Source organism: Papaver somniferum, chromosome 9 (genome assembly GCF_003573695.1).
Source record: "Papaver somniferum cultivar HN1 chromosome 9, ASM357369v1, whole genome shotgun sequence".
NCBI lineage: Eukaryota > Viridiplantae > Streptophyta > Magnoliopsida > Ranunculales > Papaveraceae > Papaver > Papaver somniferum.
This window is the reverse complement of record NC_039366.1, coordinates 121,643,675-121,661,551: the sequence shown is the minus strand read 5'-3', so window position 1 is coordinate 121,661,551 and position 17,877 is coordinate 121,643,675. Positions and strand designations below refer to the sequence as shown.

Sequence of the window (17,877 nt, the reverse complement as noted above, 5' to 3'; positions counted from 1 at the left end):
CATCTTGGGTATGCTCCTTTCACTAGAACCATCTAGTGGTACCCCATTATGATTCTTTCGGTTTCCAGAATCATATCAAGACTGTGACCGTTTAGATTTTTTCCCCATCCACCGCTGTGATTCCGACGATTTCTCCGGCTCTCAACAATCATCCATGGACCAAAATCCTCAGAAGATTCGACTTTGTGATTTTGCTTGGCATGTTGTTGCAAAAATATTTTCTCTACTTCCTCTGGTTTTCAATTGCAAAAAAAAAGGCACTCAGAAGCTCTGTGGTTGGCTCTTCCACAAGAGAAACAGATTGAAGTAATTCATTCGTACATGATTGTTTGTACAACATTTGCAATCCTGATAGCAGGAATCAGTGGCTTCATCAAATCAATTTCAACAAAAATTCTAGCAAATCTACCTCTGGATAATCCCTCTGTAACCACATCAATCTTCACAGCTTTACCAATTTTAATCCCAATTTGAAATAAAATTTCCTTATCGAAATACTCCAACGGAAGCTCTGGAAGGCGAATCCATGTAATAATTTTAGAAAACACAGCCTCTGACAGCTTAAAACCTGGATACCTAATCAAAGCTAAATTATGTTCATTAATAAACCACAGACCCTCTAGTAATGCTTTCTTAAGATCTCTCACATCTGAGAACCTAAAAAGAAAAAAAGTTTTTCCCCAAGTTTAGGATTTTGATTTGATTAGAGGGTTTCCACAAAGCATTTGTTTTCTCTTGAAGATATCTAAATTCCACCGTGTTGTTCATGACCTTACCTATAAGACAGTGCTTTCATGGCTCAGATAATCTCCGTCTTGTAGCCGAACCCAACTCAAGAGTAGGAATATTATCATTCACCCTGCTCCCCTCTAGATTACTAGATAACATCCGCACAATCCCAATCAGTATCATCATTTAAATAGTTCATTAAAACCTCATCACTCCATTTCTCCCATGGGGACAGATTTTGTTTGATTTTATCAGCAAAATATTGAACCAATTGAGATTTAGGACGAATTGTAAAACCATTTTGATGATTATCATTACTTCCTATATCTAATTGGTTAAAATTGATCAAAAGAAACAGATGTACATTGCTTATCTTGCCGATCGGGTGGTCTTCCATGATTCTCCACCGCCTCAGCTTCGTTCATCTCAATCTCCCTTGGCACAACTTCCGAGTCACTCATTCTTTAATTCCCTCACATTAATTGACCGACTATTCAAATGATATACACATTCTTTTTTTTTTATGCACATTAAACCTTCACATTTATTTTTTTTCCTTGAGTAGAAATGCTGAATATATTAAAAGAAAAGTTGTAATAAGACCAAAACCCCCATTTTGTATCGGAGATTACACTTATTTACAATCAATTATATATTTTTTTTATTTTTTTGATGCTTCAATAATTAAAAAATAATAATTGTGGGAATGTTATAAGCACCCCTACGTTTCGATGAGTTTTAACAAACACCCTTATCCATTATGTTTATACCCTCCATCTTCGAGAAGGAATACTGAAAAGAAAATTCTTCCATTTTTAACCTCTGTTACGAATAGCTTTTTAGGTTCAGTTGGAGAGAAAAACTGAGAGAACCAAATACAGTCGAACTCCGGAACCACTATCTCCATCGTCGCCACCATCATTCGAGCACCACCTCTAATTACGCCACCATCACAACCAATCCCATCAATAGTTCCAGCGCCACCTCTTATACTTCCACCAAATCCGCCACCAGCACCAGCACCAGCACCACCATTTCATAAACAATCGATTCAGATCTATTTTTAATTGATAAAACTTCAAAAATTAAATTTATTGATGAACTAATGAGAAACTAATCTCTAAAACCTAATATCGAGCATCAGAAGCGTCAGATTCATTTCGATCTCAACTGAATTGTACACGAAGTTCCAAATTTGTAATGTACTTGATTCCGTTTTCGAACCCTAATGTTGGATCTCATTCTTCTTCAGATCGATTATAGATTCAGGTAATTGATTATCTTCTTCTTCAATTCTTTATTTTGATCCGAATTGACTCATTGAAATAGAATTTAACGGCTTTTTTTTACTTGATTTTCAATTCGTTATTTTCTTCTGTGTGGAAATGGGATAGTAGTGTTGATAGGATTAGTTTTTGTCTAGTTTTTTGGTTGATGCTTTGTCACAGGATGCAATGGGGAGGGCCTTCCCCCGATGTTACCAAAAAAAAAAGAAGGGAATGTGTGAAGGTTTCATGTGCATCCAATTTACCAAAAAAGGTTTCTTCTATAATAAATTCCAGTTACCAAAAAAAAAAGGGAATGTGTGAAGGTTTCATGTGCATCCAATTTAGAAGTCTCGGAAATCAGAAACCGACTGAAAGAAGGTAAAAAGTTCATAGTAAAAGTAGCCCAACTTTTTTCTAGAGAGTTCGGATTAATTGGATTTCCTTATTCGAGTTGGGCCAACTTTTCATCCATCTCATATAAATAATTATCCATCTACCCTTTCACAAATTCATCATAAACTCAATAGAGGTTCCAGAGAAGAAGGGCGACGCCGCGGATTCTAGGGTTTGAGTTCAACACACTTTGTAGTCTAAATCATGTCGACACCAAGCAAGATGATATCATTAAAGAGTTCAGAAGGCGAGATTTTTGAAGTCGAGGAGATCATCGCTCATCATTCATTGACCATTAAGCACATGATCGAAGAAGATTGCGCTGATAATCCAATCCCTTTGGCTAATGTGAATAGCAAAATCTTGAAAATGGTTATCGAGTACGGCAAGAAACACCGCGAGAGTGGTGGTGAAATTACTGAGGTCGATGAGGAAACGCAGAAGTGGGACAAGGAGTTGGTGAATGTTGATCAAGAAACACTTTTCCGTCTACTCATGGCTGCAAATTATCTCAACATTAAGAACTTGTTGGACTTGACATGCGAGACAGTTGCGAGCATGATTAGGGGTAAAACGATACAGGAGATTCGAGACACGTTTGGGATTAAGAACGATTTCACCCCCGAGGAAGAAGAAGAGGTTCGTAACGAAAATGAATGGGCTTTCAATTAAGTGAATTTAGCAGCGGGTCTCCATCTTTATTTTAATTACTTGTTTTCCTTTTGAGTAGAGTAGCTTACATCAGTGCTGCTGTTCACTGATTATAGACATAGTAGTAGTTGTTACTACATCGGTGTTTAACCTAACTTTGGATTTTAATTTTAGTTTGATGGAAGCAATATCTTAATTTTTTGTGTGAATTTATGATTAATTTTTGATAATTTGATGATTTGGGATGTGATGGAAGCTAATACTATAACTCGTTTGACCTGTTTGGAAGAATGCTCTGGGATGGGTGCTCAGTTTCAGAACCCTGCACTATTTGGTTCTTTGTTCAGTCGTTTATGACCTAAAACCTTTGAAAACATCTGACCTGATGCCATATTGCTCCCCTCCCCTTAAAACTGATGATAGAGCCTCTGGAAAAACATCCTCAGCAAAATCACACCAGGGTGTGATTCTGCAAAAGTAGAATATGATCAAATACAATGTAGGGAAACCTGTACAGTTTGTTTATGAGATCAGTTTCTTTTGAGAAACACAGCAGTTTCTTCTCTATAACACATCTCCTCTGGTAATATACAAATGACTGCAATTTCATTCGAAAAATAACTTAATGATAAAGGAAATTGTAACCAGTAAAACAACACTTGTAAATATGCAAGAGTTGCCTTACAAAAAACTGAAAAGATTGTACATAATTGACAGAAGCGACAGAAATGATGAGAATGCCTTATGCTGCATATGAAACTGTGGAATAGCAAGGGATAGATTTGCTTGTAGTGAATGGCTTTATTTGCTTGTAGTTCTTTATGCTTGTAGTGAATTCGGTAATAACGCCACGTCCCTTAGGTGTGTTTCATCTTATGAGATGTATGTTTTGGTCTTTCAAGAGGAAAATTATGCAAACCTGTGTGTGTAGATAGATTTGGGACTCTGGAGCTGGATCTATCCCTAGAAATTCTAGCTTTATCCAGTAAGTTGATATACTGACTCAAAATAAGAGAAAGGAATATGACAAGTAATTGGATTTTATACCTTGTTCAAAAAACAATGCAGCCGATTTTGTGAGACAGATTGTTGATTCCATGATCAAATTTATAACATTAGCTTATTGAACTGTGCCCGGGAATCTTTTCAAACCCACGGAGTTTCATCGTCTCTCTTACCACACTAACATCATCCCATCTTCCATCTTGAGCCATCATGTTGCACAGGAACACAAAATTTCCTGGATTTTCAGGTTCCATTCTCATCACGATCTTGGCCACCTCATGTCCCAGCTTAATATCATGATGTAGAGCAGAAGCGGCCATTAGAGATCCCCAAACAGGTGCAGTAGGCTTTACAGGCATGGAGACTATGAACTCCAATGCCTCCTTTAGTTTTCCAGCTCGACCTAGCACATCCACCATGGCGGCGTAGTGATGCATGTCAGGCGTGATCCCGTAGTCTTGCGTCATGCATTTGAAACAATCTAGGGCTTCCACTACAAGACCTGCATGAGTACACGCAATAAGCACACCCATGAAGGTTAGAGGGTTTGGAGTGACACCCTGCAGTCGCATCTCATCAAAAAGTCTAAAGCAATCTTTGCTACGGCCATGTCTGGCATAGGCTGTTAGCATAGCAGTCCACACAGCTACATTCTTCTCCTCAACTCTTTTGAATTGTTTGGCTGCACATTCTATGGATCCAAGTTCACCATAAATATGAAGTAGTGAAGTGGCAACAAACACATTAGACCGATCAAACCCACGCTTGAGTGCAAAGCAATGCATCTCCTTCCCATGTCGAAGCAATGTGAGAGAAGGCATTAGCGTGGCAACCGTAGAAGAATCTAAGCTTAATACATCCCCACTGTTACATTGTTGTTGCTGCATCAGCATGCAACGGAATGTTGCTAATGCTAGATAGTGCATATCATTGCGTACGTAACCAGATATCATGGTGGTCCAACTGATGTGATCTCGAATATCTGTCGGAATTCCTTGAAAGACTTTCTCGGCATAAGACAAACATGAGGATTCCAAATACATATGGATTAGGGCATTTTCTACAACACGACAATCATTTTCCATCTCTAAAAACGTCTGTGGTGCACTTTGCTGGTGGAATCCCACGGCTCGTTGTCTTATGATGTGAGCATGGACTGAACGGCCACTTCTAAGAGCAGTGGCACCAAGATGTGCATGGGATTGAAGTAAAGTAGACATAGTAACAGAGTCAGGAACTTCAGACATGTTAGAGAAATAAGATAGAGATAAGCGTGGTAGTCCATTTCGCACACATCCCCCCATAATGGTATTCCAAGTTACAGTGCTTCTTTGGGGCATTTCTTTAAACAACACCACAGCATCTTCAAGGTGAGCACAACCACAATACATCGAAATGAGAGCATTAGCAACATAGATATCAACTTGGAAGCCAAGGCGAAGGACAAGGGTGTGGACCTGTTGTCCATGTCTCAATGTAGCAGTAGTTCTACAAGCTGCTTTGAGAGCAATTGGGAAGGTGAAATGGTCGAGTTGATGAATATCTTTGCGGTGCATTTGACTTAAGGTTTGCAGAGCTTCCCGGAAAGCTCCACGAGATACTTGACTCCTCATTAACCCGTTCATTATTGCAACTCTAAAGAATTTCTACTACCATTACTATAAATAAGAAAATGTTGTAAAAAAACAAGAAAGTTTATGGTTCTACTCCAAAAACGCCTTCTCTGACAATAAAATATTCACATGAAGATTCAGGTAAATGTGGTGCAAAAATTACCTGCAATCTTCTCCTTGTTCTAAACCCACCATCAGAACCATCAGGTTCGTCGTTCCTCGATAAAAACAACCTTGAATTCACACAATTAGACCAAGCTAAACCTAATGCAGGACAAACCCTTCTCCCAGAAGTATTGAAAACCCCTAAATTCCCAACTCTCACACCATTCATCCCCCCACCATCAACAAAATCAACAACTTGGTTAGTAACCACAACAGCTAAATTATATTTCTTGGCTTTCAACCTCAATATCCCAGAAATCTTAAAAAACAAACCAGACCTTCTCTTTAAGTCCCCAGGAGTATTTTCAAACTCAGAACGAAATAGATTAGCAATAGAATCAATCACAATAAGTTTCACAGGTGGGTTTTGAGAAGGTGGGTTTGTAATTAAACTATCAATTCTATCTAATAAACCAAGTAATTCTTCAGCAGATTGAACCCCACGAACAAAGATTTTATCACAAGGGTTTTGATAATGGGGATAAGAAGAACGAAAAGAATGAGAGAGTTGTTGGATACGACGAAATGGGAAAGGGAACTCTGAGTGGATGTAAATAGATGATGAGTTCAGACCTCCATTAGAGACGGGTAGTTGAGATGAGAGAAGAAGCTGAAGACATAATTGGGTTTTTCCACAACCACTTTCTGAAACGATTTCTGTAATGGAGTTACAAGGGATTCCACCAGAGAGGACGCGATCAAGGATTGGACAACCTAGAGTGCACTTTTGGGTACGATGATTGAGAAGATTTTCTGGGTTCATCTCAGAAAGGTTTAATTGAGGGCGGCAGAGTTTTCATTCTGTTTGCAGTTTTGTCTATTTGCAGGTCTCAAGAACACAGACTGTAGGGTATCCGAGCCGGCAACATATGACCTTGCTGACGGAAAAATGGGGTTTAGTCCAAAATCCTATCTAAGTATACTAGTTAGTCCACGTCCATTTAACTAGGTACAATTTAGTTTAAAAGTTATTTAAAATATGGAAAATACACATATGACCTTGCTGATTTACAATTTAGTCCAAATATTTATAATTTAATCCAAGGTGACTTATGATGATGTCAGCAATTTTAAATAATATAAAAATAATTAAAAAACAATTTATCTTTCGAACCGTTTGTCAAAAATTCACAAACTTTATATATTCGGAAAGCTCTTTCAGAAATCTACAAAAAGAATACCCATATTACTATATAATTTTCATTTTTAAAACATCTTAATTTACATTGGTGTACAAATATGTACACATCTACAAAAATCCAAAAAATCCAAAGACAAGGTAAGGTCAGTTTGTACACCACCACTAACAAGCATGCTATTAAAATCTAAGACATAGCAAACATGTTATTAAAATCATAAAATCCAGAAAATCGTCTATCTACAAAACTTGTCCATTGGTCTTCTTCACTTACTTAAGCTGCCTCGAAAAGTACCTAAACACATAGCAAGCATGCTATTAAAATCGTTTCAAGATAGCGAAAAATAACAACTTAGAGTTTTATCAAGAATTAGGTTTTTATATTTTAAAGAGAGCACAATGTATAAAAGTTGACTCACCATACCCACAAAACAGGTTATATATTATTGAGATTGTATAGTAGTGTACAAACTATTTAACATATTTATAAAAATCCAAGGCCATAAAATTATAAAAGAGCATAATTGTGTACAACCCTACAAAAACCCAACATTTATACCACAAAACATGCATAGATTATTGAGATAACACGATGGTGTATGACTATCTACACACGTATAAAAATACAACACATGTACACATTAGTGCTTTCCCTAATTTCTGGTTTGTATACATAAAATATAAGTGCACATTATGTACACACCACTAATCCCTTTGATGTTTATGAGTCTCTTAATTTTACTTCCTAATTAAGACTTGGGGATGATGATATCCGACATAGGAAGAATCCTATGTTTGTTGTGTATAGAAAAGTCTAAATGCAAGTACTAGTTTGTAAGATTCAGGTTCATAACCAATGTAGAAACAAAACGCACGACTTCCAACAAGCACGTATGATAAAGCTAGTGCACTAAAAAGTACATTGCGCATACTGGTGTACAAACAAGTGCACATCATACAACTGGTATAATAAAAACAACGCACGTAAAGATTTTATCAGTGTATAACCTTTTAAAAGAATAATTTCACAGATTTCATAAGAAAAAGGTAAATGGTTAGAGAGGGCACATGTGAAGAATGTACCTTGCCAACTTTACTATACATATATGCAACTCATTTTCTCGCTAGCGATATCATTATCTACATAAATAAAATATAAGAAATCACGACAAGCCAAGATACGATGAAAGAAAATATAAGACAAATAAAGTTGAAAAACAAGGGTAACATGAAAAGGAAAATAGCAGCGAACGTAAAAAAACATTTTGCACATCGACCATTTAAAATAACCTTTCTATTGACTATGAAGCTTTCAGAAAGAAATTATGAGCTATTGAAATTATTGGTGACTCTCGACGTAGCTCAACTCAATGAAGAAGGGATACTGATGCCAAAAAGTCACATAGACAAGAATCCTTAAAGAAGATATTTGTTATAGGTATGGAACAAAGTTAAAAATGGAAGTGAGTTTAATGTTAAAATCAGCTTGTGTAGAACTTTATATGTACACATTAACAACAAACAAGTGTATATGTATGTACATATTAACAAATAAACAAGTGTATTATTTTGTACACATTAGGAATCAACGTAAGTACAACTATTTCACATTAAGTACCACAAAATATGCATGTTTTCTAAGTTAGAGCGCGTCTAGAGCTATTACATCTCACACTCAATTTATTCTACAGTTAACCCATCACTGACACCTAACCAGATGCATTTCTAAGTCCACTAATTGATATCTCCTAGAAGTCTTTTTTGCGATCTAAAAGGTTATTTTGCGATATAATTGTGTACCATTAATAATCAGTATGTGTAAAATTATGTACACATAACAATCCGCGGGTGTACATATATGTACACATTAACAATCCACAGGTAACTACGTACACATTAACGATCAATGTGTATAATTTTGTACACATTAATAATAAACTGTGTAAATCTATTAAAATATGAATGCTTTAAAAATGATCTTTAATACGGGAGGTTACATTATTAAAATGTTTTACCTGTTCATTTCATTATAATAAACTATCTAGAGGAAGTTGTATGCAAATATTACATTGGGAAAAACCATATCAAGGATAACCATATATCACCTTGTTTGAGAATACTAGCACATTTGACAATTGCATCCGAAGTGCTATCGCCAATTCTTCAAGATTACTGGCAGTTCCAGGTACCCATTGATCAATTTTCTGCATTGCAGCCAAAAAAATTAGGGGCAGTTACTAGTAATACAAAATCAAGTCGCATTTGCTAACTTAATACTATTATCCAAACAAGAGTATATAATTAACCATCATTATCTTGAAGCTCACATAAAAGAAAACCAATAATCAATTTTACATCCATGGTAATATGCAGTGAGAAAGGAGGCGTCAGTGCATGTACCAGCCAAAGATTCCAACCCCAGACAGGAACCATTCATGGCAGAGAAACATAAGCGCAAACATTCTTACATATGAAAAAAATCCAAAAACATAAGTTAAATTTTCACTTAAAAAAACCCTAAATCATAATTTCACACCAGAAAAAAAGAAGTCAAAGAGATGAACTGGAATTCAAATTAAATCTAAAAACCCTAATAATAACTAGAAATTAACGCATAATAAGCTTATGCGAGATATGTCCACCATCTTGTGATTTTTGTCACATGTGTACAATAATGTGCACTTTATATTATAGGTGTACTAATATGTACACAAGTCATTTCTATCATAACCAACAGTCGGTGATTCGTAGCATCACTGATTCGAAATCCAACGAACTAAAAAATAACTAAAACTTGATTAAGAGTCCCAGAGTGAGCTATCTTTTACACATATAATTTCTGTCACATGTGTACAACAATGTACACGTACCAATATGTACACATGTAATGTCAATATAGTATGTGCATCACCAATACAATTACTGTTTGTCGACATTGTCAAGGTCATTTCCCCATCACCCTAGCCTCACTATCCCTATCTGGTGGAATAGCTTTTGGAATGCAAAGACATGTAAATATTATTTTTGACACCAATTTCCCCAAAAATTCACATTGCTTCTGTGAAAGACAATTTCTCATCTTCGGAGAGGTCCGTACTGGAAGGGGGAAGGCCAGGGGGAACCACCTACCAGTACCATCCAATCGTGAAATAGATGTACCTGATAATTTTTGACATTTTCCTAACTAGGAGTTTCAGTTTGGTATGATAAATGGTAAATGGATAACTCCTAAAGAAAAACATTCGATAAGAATAATGCAATTTAGAAAATGAGTCAAGACGGATAAACCTACACAATTACTAGGTTGCAATAGTAAAAAAAAAAAAAAAAACTTGCTTCATGATAACCTACGCTTTGCAAGCTTATAATAGGACTCAATTTTATTTATTAATTAATTTTTCCTAGCACTATCTGTGCACCTAAAATGGACCAAACTCAATCAGATTAGAATTACAGTAAAACAAATGCACTGAAATGTGAACACTTTGGAAAAAAATATAGCAGGTTAGTTATGGGTGACCATTAGGTGTTTCACATTTAATAGTCTTGTCAGCATTAGGTTAGGTCTACCAAATAAACATCGACCAAAAGAAAACGATCAACAACATTGCTTTATATAATTGCTTCCAAAGTAATCTTTTGAGTCTTATTCCCGAAATGCTGCTTGCACCTGATCGCGTTGTTAAGCAGGTTGCACAAAAATTAAGATGGGAGCTACAAAATGAATACCAAAGATTTGTTGTTGTTGGTAATAGTACAAAGGAAAAATTGAATGGAACAAAAGCTTGAATCAGGTTAAATCTTTTTACTAGAAGTCCTAGATTCCCGCTATATCTTAGAAATATTTTTTAGAACGGCACCCCTTAGCTATTTAGTTGTGGTTATATCTCCTAGTGACTGTTCATGCTCAATAAAATTTGGTTATATACTTTTATCTAGCACAGTTTGATCTGATTCGGAAAGAGGTCTTACCATGGAGATCAGTGATTTCATCTTCTTAGGTTCCTGGTTGTTCCGAATGAGAGCATGATGTCTTGTTATTAGCTATGCTAAAACTATCCTAAATGCGAAAACATCATATTTGGAGGTAGTTTGCAGCTCAAATACAGACTTGTATGAAATTCAGTTAATTTCAACAGCAAGAGAAAGATTTGTGAATAGCAACTCTTATAAGGATCTTGTTAATAGGTTCTAAAGCATATTAGTTCTTGCAAGGGTTGACTATTATCCATAGAATAAAGGCTGGAGCTTGTTACTTACTTGGGAGGAAGGTAACCAGGTGTTCCAACCAAGCGTGATGCTTGGGTATCTCTTTTCCCGACGCGCTCAACTAGCTTAACCAACCCAAAATTCTGCAACCTGTAGAAGTTAACATAATTTATGTTTCCATTAGTATTTACTGGAGAAAGTAAGATCACCAAATCCATCCAGGCTAAACTATGATTACAATAAACTACTAATATCTCATTTTCTCTTCAGCCGCCTAAGATTCTATCTGCTTTACCCCAACTATATTTAATTTAACAAAATCTTTCTTTTTAAGACTCATGAACTCAATAAATCAAACAAATTATCTCAATGAAAAAAATACAGATCCATGGAACTTGAACAATAAACGCATAATTTAAGAAATATACCCTAAAATTTTTTCCAGAAAAACAACATCTAATTAAGAAATATACCCTAAATTAATTTCCAGAAAGAAACATCTAATTAAGATTTCATATACCTAAATTGTGGTTTTATTTGCTTAATTACATCAAATCCTTTCAATGATTTGATTCGAGAATACACCTTTCTCAGTTTCAATTCCATTTAAGACATCAAATGCCTCCAATGATTTGATTCGAGAATAATCCTTTCAATTACCTAAACCTAACAAAACCACAGCGATTAAGCCAAAGGAATTCTGATTTGACAAAAAAATGAATTTAGGTTTAGGCAGTGATGTTAAAAACAGAAGTCGATTCGATTATTACCTCTAGAATAGAAATCGTTACAATTTATTGATTTTGAGTTTATCTCCAAGAAAAGGAACTGATGACGACGATTTAGGCTTTTCAAAGATGAGTCAATTGTTGTTCGATTATCATAATTAGGTTTGAAGATCAAAATTTCATTGAAACGACGAGATCCGATTTTATGATTTTTCTTTTCGCCCGGAGCTATTTCCATGAAATGAAATGAAAAAAAAAAAAGAAACTGAATTACGAAGAACAGTTAGCTGCGGGGTATTTTTTCCCACGAGATAATTGGTTTTGGACTGAATCGTTCAAGAAATGACTAACCCGTATGAAATTTGGAAATTTTGGATTCTCTAGTACTAGGCTTGTGATGACAGGACTAGACTATCTAAATCCCAATAATTTTGGGACTAAACATCAATTCCTACAAAATATGATCGCTCGATCATCTGTTGACCGCGACCAACTATAGCAGAACGGCTAAAAAACTAGCTACTCTCTTTTACACTTCTATATGAAGGCTATTTTTGGGGCGTCACATTCCATTAAAGGGGCGTCACATAGGACAAAAATTGGTCACCCATAAGTAATATCAAAAACATCTTATCTCAAATAATTTTGTAATGACTAAACAACCCTTATTTAGTTAATTTTAATTTAATATAATTAGATAATAATTAAATTAATGAATTTTGTTGTATACTTGGTGAATTTTGGGACAAAACTTTTGTGGGAAAAAAACTAGAGAGAAGAAGAAAAAAAATAGTCAATCACACTGGCGGTAAAATAAACTTTTACGGTTAGAAATAATCCAAACCTGGACGTAAAATCACTTCTACGCTTGGAATTAAAAAGAAACTGGACGTAAAATCATATTTTACGGTTGGAATGAAAAGGAACCTGGACGTAAAATAAGATTCTACGGTTGGAACTATCCAAACCTGGATGTAGTTCATTCCAACATGGACGTAAAATGAGCTTTTACGGTTGGAACTATTCAAACCTGGACGTAAAACTACGTGCAAATAAAATTCTACGGTTGGAATTAAACCAAACCTGGCCGTGATTTCTTCATAACCACTTTTACGGTTAGAATTAATCCAAGCCTGGCCGTAAAACTATATGCAAATAAAATTCTACGGTTGGAATTAATCCAAACCTGACCGTGATTTCTTCTACGGTTTTTAAGTTTTTATTTTAGTTCAAGGGTAATCTAGACATTTTGTATATGTGTTAGGATATCCCATAACCACTTTTTTGGACACTAAGAATCCAAGTGAATCCCCTCTATTGGAGTGTGACGCCCCAATAATAGTCTTAATATATAGCCCCAATATATAGCCCCTCTATATATACTACCCTTTCTCCTCAATCTCAACGCATGCCTTCTCAACTCTATTTCACTACTCAAAAGTTTTTCAACTTTTCACCTGCTCTATACTGCCCACACCTTTTTTCATATCCCAAATAAAGTTTTTTTGATTTTCCTATGGATTTTGGTTCCCAATCTTCACAAGGTAGCCACAAATCTCGGAGATCAAAATTCAATATAGACGAAGATGAATGCATTTGCAAGAATTATGTTCATTTTACACAAGAAAGTATCAATGGTTACCAACAAAAAGATGGCATCCCTTGGGAGAACATATTTCAGAAATTTCAAGAAGAAACAATGAACCTCAATCATCGCGATCCAGCAGGGTTAATAAGACGTTTTCGTACGATCAACAAAGAAGTAGCCTTATATATTGTTGTGATCGTGCAAGCCATACGAGACATAAAGAGTGGTGAAACCGATGTTGATTTGGTAAGAACAATCATACATTTTATTCAACTTTTGAAATTTTCAATTTTAGTTTGTTATGATCTTAAATAACTTTGTTTTTGTAAATTATAGGAACGAAAGTGTAGAGAGGATTGGCACTGCAAATACGACAAACCATTCTCATTCTAAAGTTGTTACGATATCTTAAAGCAATTGAAAAAAATATAATTCATTGTTGCTAGAAGGTGTCCAACATATGCCAGAAAGATCCTCATACACTCATTCTACAGAAATTCATCATACCCTTCTTCTACAGAAAATTTCCCATACTCTACTTTTACACCAAATTCTCAGTCATTTCAAGTCGGTTCACCATCAAATCCGTATCTGAATGCTGCTAATACCAAAATTTTTGAAGGTGCAGGAAGAATAGAAGAAAAACGATAGAGAAAATTACCCCAAGAAGGATCCCAATATGGTTTTAACATGGTCGAATCCAAGAAAAAACAATGCTTAAAACAAAAACAAAGATCAGTTGACCGGAATATCCTGAATACGTCACCCGAGAAAAATCGTCTTTTTCGAAAGGATTTTTCCGACATTTAGGCCAAGCATAACATTATAAATGCAAACACTGAAAAATGAATCCACAACAACGTTATCTATGGGAAATTGAGTATAACAAGTTAAAGAAACAATTGGAAGATGAGCAGCAAAATCAACAATTTGCTAACAGTAGCGATCAAGATGATAAAGATGGTGAAGACAATTTTTTTTTATTTTTTTTAAGCAAAGATTTGATCTAAGATGATGAAGTTCGATAAATATAATAGTTATTTTGAAATATTTAAGATAGTAAGTTTAATTTAAATGTAACAGTTTTACTATGAACTTAAAATTAGTATTTAGTTACTTTAATTAAAATGTAATAATCAATTTTAATGTGTAATAGTTAGTTATTTAACTATAACGTAATTGTCAGTTTCAAATTAAGTGATAATTTATTATTTACTTAAAATTCATAATACATTATTTAAAACGTAAATAAAGATAACTAAAATAGTCAAAAAATCCTATTGAACTGCCCGATCTTCGAAACTCGGCCCAAAGATGTGCCTTTAGATCATCTCTCAATTTTCCTTATAAATTTCAGTTTTGAATGTAATTAGTCATACTCGTGTAGTCTCTCGCAACCTCGCATGTAGCTTTCCTGATGGTTGACCTTGAGGCCTCAAATATTGTGTAATACCCCGATATTCGGCAGTGGTTGGTTGAATGGAATGTAAGTAATGGTTTGTCCTTTCCTTACACCAAGGCCTTTTCAGCATATTTGGTTCCAGAGTTGGCGGAAAACTATGCAGTTAAGCGTGCTCGGGCGAGAGTAATCCAGTGATGGGTGAACATCCAAGAAGTTTCTGCTGGATTACAGCAGCGGTGCCCGTTGAAAATCCCACACTGCCGGATAACCACAGTGGCTAAGTGCGGACCACTGCACGTAGAAAACCTCACACTGCCACATAACCGCAGTGGCTAAGTGGGGACAATATCGGTGGAGAGACGGGTCATTAGAAATGGTATCAGAGTCGACGATGGGTCACCTTCCGAGGGTGGGAAGGTACGCTGGACGGGGTTGGTCCAGGTGCTTCTCATGAGGGGCAGGGAACGTCGGAGATCTGGACTTGCGAATATATTCTGGAGCCGAGGACGGCTCCAATTTTAAGGTGGTGGTATTGTAATACCCCGATATTCGGCAGTAGTTGGCTGAATGGAATATAAGTAATGGTTTGTCCTTTCTTTACACCGAGGCCATTTCAGCATATTTGGCTCCAGAGTTGGCAGAAAACAGGAGTAATCCAGGAATGGGTGACCATCCGGGAAGTTTCTGCTGGATTACAGCAGCGGTGCCCGTTGAAAACCCCACACTGTCGGATAACCGCAGTGGCTAAGTGGGGACCACTGCACGTTGAAAACCCCACACCGGCAGATAAACGCAGTGGCTAAGTGGGGACAATATCGGTGGAGATGTAGGATCAGAATCTCGCAGCAATAATGCCTCAGCGAAATTATCAACAACACAACACAACAGTGTCGCAGAACAATTTCAGAAATGACATAATAAACGACGTCAGCTAAAATCATGAGAAAAATGTGATGGTCCTGCGAAAATTAGAGAGTTTGCAAGATTAACATTTGTAAGGTTGCGAGAATGTCGCAAGCCATATCCGAAAATAAAGGACAGATTAACTGTCATCCACTATGTACTTCCCTATAAATAGTCGTTCAATTGTAAAGGAAATGAGAGATGTTTTTCTGAGTGAGAAGCAAGTAAATTGGAGAGAGAAAATCTAGAGCAGTGGTTATTCTTGATTCCTTTATCTTTTCTTGTAAGATTGTTCAAAGATTCATCAATAAAATTAAGATTTTTAATCTAAAATGAGTTGAATGTTAATAAAATCATATGAGGGGCGTAGTGTAGGATTTCCTGCAACTACATAATGGCGCTAGAAACAGGGAGGCTGAAGATCGAAAGTTGAAGATTGTTGTTGAGATTGTTCAAATCAAGAAAGTGATTAAACAAATCAGTGAACCAGTTAAAAGAAAAATGATTAGAGTCAATGAAGATGACAAAAGATTGGAGTGTAATATGATAACAAAAACAATGGTTAATGAATTCCATGAAAACATCAAAGGAAGAATACATAAACGAAATGTTGAAGAAAAGAAGGTTATGGCGGTAGAAAAGACATCACCCTTGAAAGATTGGGAAAAGCAAAAAACCACATTCATGGCGGAAGAAATACCAAAAGAAAATTTGAACCACACATGTCCATTGGTTATTACAGTGCCTATTACGCGAAAAGAGAAGGGGACAACAACAAAATCCACGGAAGAATGGATATTGAACAGAACTTTAGTCGATACAAGAAGTTCAGTGGATATAATATTTTATCATGTGTTCAGGGGAATGGGATTTAAAGATGAAGAAATGTCAAGTTCACATGGCTTTGGAAAATCCATAACAAAACCTAAAGGAGAAATAATGGTACGAATTCCACTATGAGAGATCGAAACACACGTGACACTATGCGTGGTGGATATGGAATCGCCATATAATATATTGCTAGGAAAACCACTGATACATGCGATAAAAGCTGTAGTATCAACGTTTCATCAATGTATTAAATTCCCCACACCAAATGGAATAGGTGAAATCAGAGGAGATGTTGACAATGCGAAATTATGTCATCAAATTGAAGTAAAGAATTATGAAGGACAAGCAAAAAGGAAACAATTTCGCAGAAAGTTGGCAAAGGAGGCAAAGAAAGAAGAAGAATTTAGAGTATACATGATAAGGGAAAAAAAAGGCAGGGGAATACCCAGCGAAATTTCGGAAGAAGGAGAAGGACCTGTGAAAACAATAAAAGAACCAACACCAATGGGAGAACCCAAGTCCAGTTACACTGCCGCAGAACCAACAAAAGAAGTAAACGTTGGGACTATAGAAGAACCTCTAATATTGAGAATTGGAACCAAGATGGATGTAGAAGAAGAAGAAAGAATTGTTAACCTTTTGCGAGAATATAAAGACGTTTTCGCAGGGAGCATGGATGAGATACCAGGAATACATCCATCAATTGCATGTCACAAGTTGGAGATTAACAAGAATGTGAGACCATTTAAACAAAGAATAATAAAAATCGCAACAACTTACCATTCCCAAATAGAAGAAGAACTACAGAAAATTCTTGATGCAGGAATCATAAGAGAATCTAAATACCCAGAGTGGATAGCGAATATGGTCATTGTTCCAAAGAAAAACAAAGGAATAAGGATTTGCATAGATTTCACTGATTTAAACAAAGCTTGCCCTAAAGATAGCTTTCCGTTACCAGATATTCCTCAAATGGTGGAATCCGCAGCGGGAAATGATAGGGTATCATCTTTAGATGGGTGCAAAAGATATAACCAGATCCCTCTCGCTGAAGAAGATCAAGAGCATACTGCTTTCTTCGTCCCTAGAGGTTTATATTGTTACACGAAAATGCCATTTGGTTTGCGAAATGCGGGAGCGACATACCAAAGAATGGTAGAGAAGGTGTTCGCGAAATGGATACACAAAACATTAGAAGTATATGTGGACGACATGTTAGTAAATAGTAAAGATGCCAAAGACCATGTACAGGAC

General features: G+C 36.0%; 2 protein-coding genes across 3 annotated transcripts; one reads left to right on the top strand and one right to left on the bottom strand.

The window, feature by feature from the left end:
* The first annotated feature begins 1,383 nt into the window (after positions 1 to 1,383).
* Positions 1,384 to 3,261, top strand: LOC113309902 (SKP1-like protein 1A). Of its 2 annotated transcripts, none has more exons than XM_026558420.1 (2): positions 1,384 to 2,375; positions 2,525 to 3,261. In XM_026558420.1, the coding sequence occupies exon 2, from the start codon at positions 2,595 to 2,597 to the stop codon at positions 3,060 to 3,062; it is 468 nt and encodes a 155-aa protein (XP_026414205.1). In that variant the 5' UTR covers positions 1,384 to 2,375; positions 2,525 to 2,594; the 3' UTR covers positions 3,063 to 3,261. The 2 variants fall into 2 exon arrangements, with proteins under 2 accessions (XP_026414205.1, XP_026414204.1); XM_026558419.1 differs by having other exon boundaries at positions 1,385 to 1,998; positions 2,153 to 3,261.
* Positions 3,262 to 4,065: 804 nt separating this feature from the next.
* Positions 4,066 to 6,643, bottom strand: LOC113314187 (pentatricopeptide repeat-containing protein At4g38010-like). The gene is made up of 2 exons (XM_026562957.1): positions 5,823 to 6,643; positions 4,066 to 5,692 (listed from the first exon to the last, which is right to left on the bottom strand). The coding sequence occupies exons 1-2, from the start codon at positions 6,585 to 6,587 to the stop codon at positions 4,157 to 4,159; spliced, it is 2,301 nt and encodes a 766-aa protein (XP_026418742.1). The 5' UTR covers positions 6,588 to 6,643; the 3' UTR covers positions 4,066 to 4,156.
* Positions 6,644 to 17,877: the final 11,234 nt, after the last annotated feature.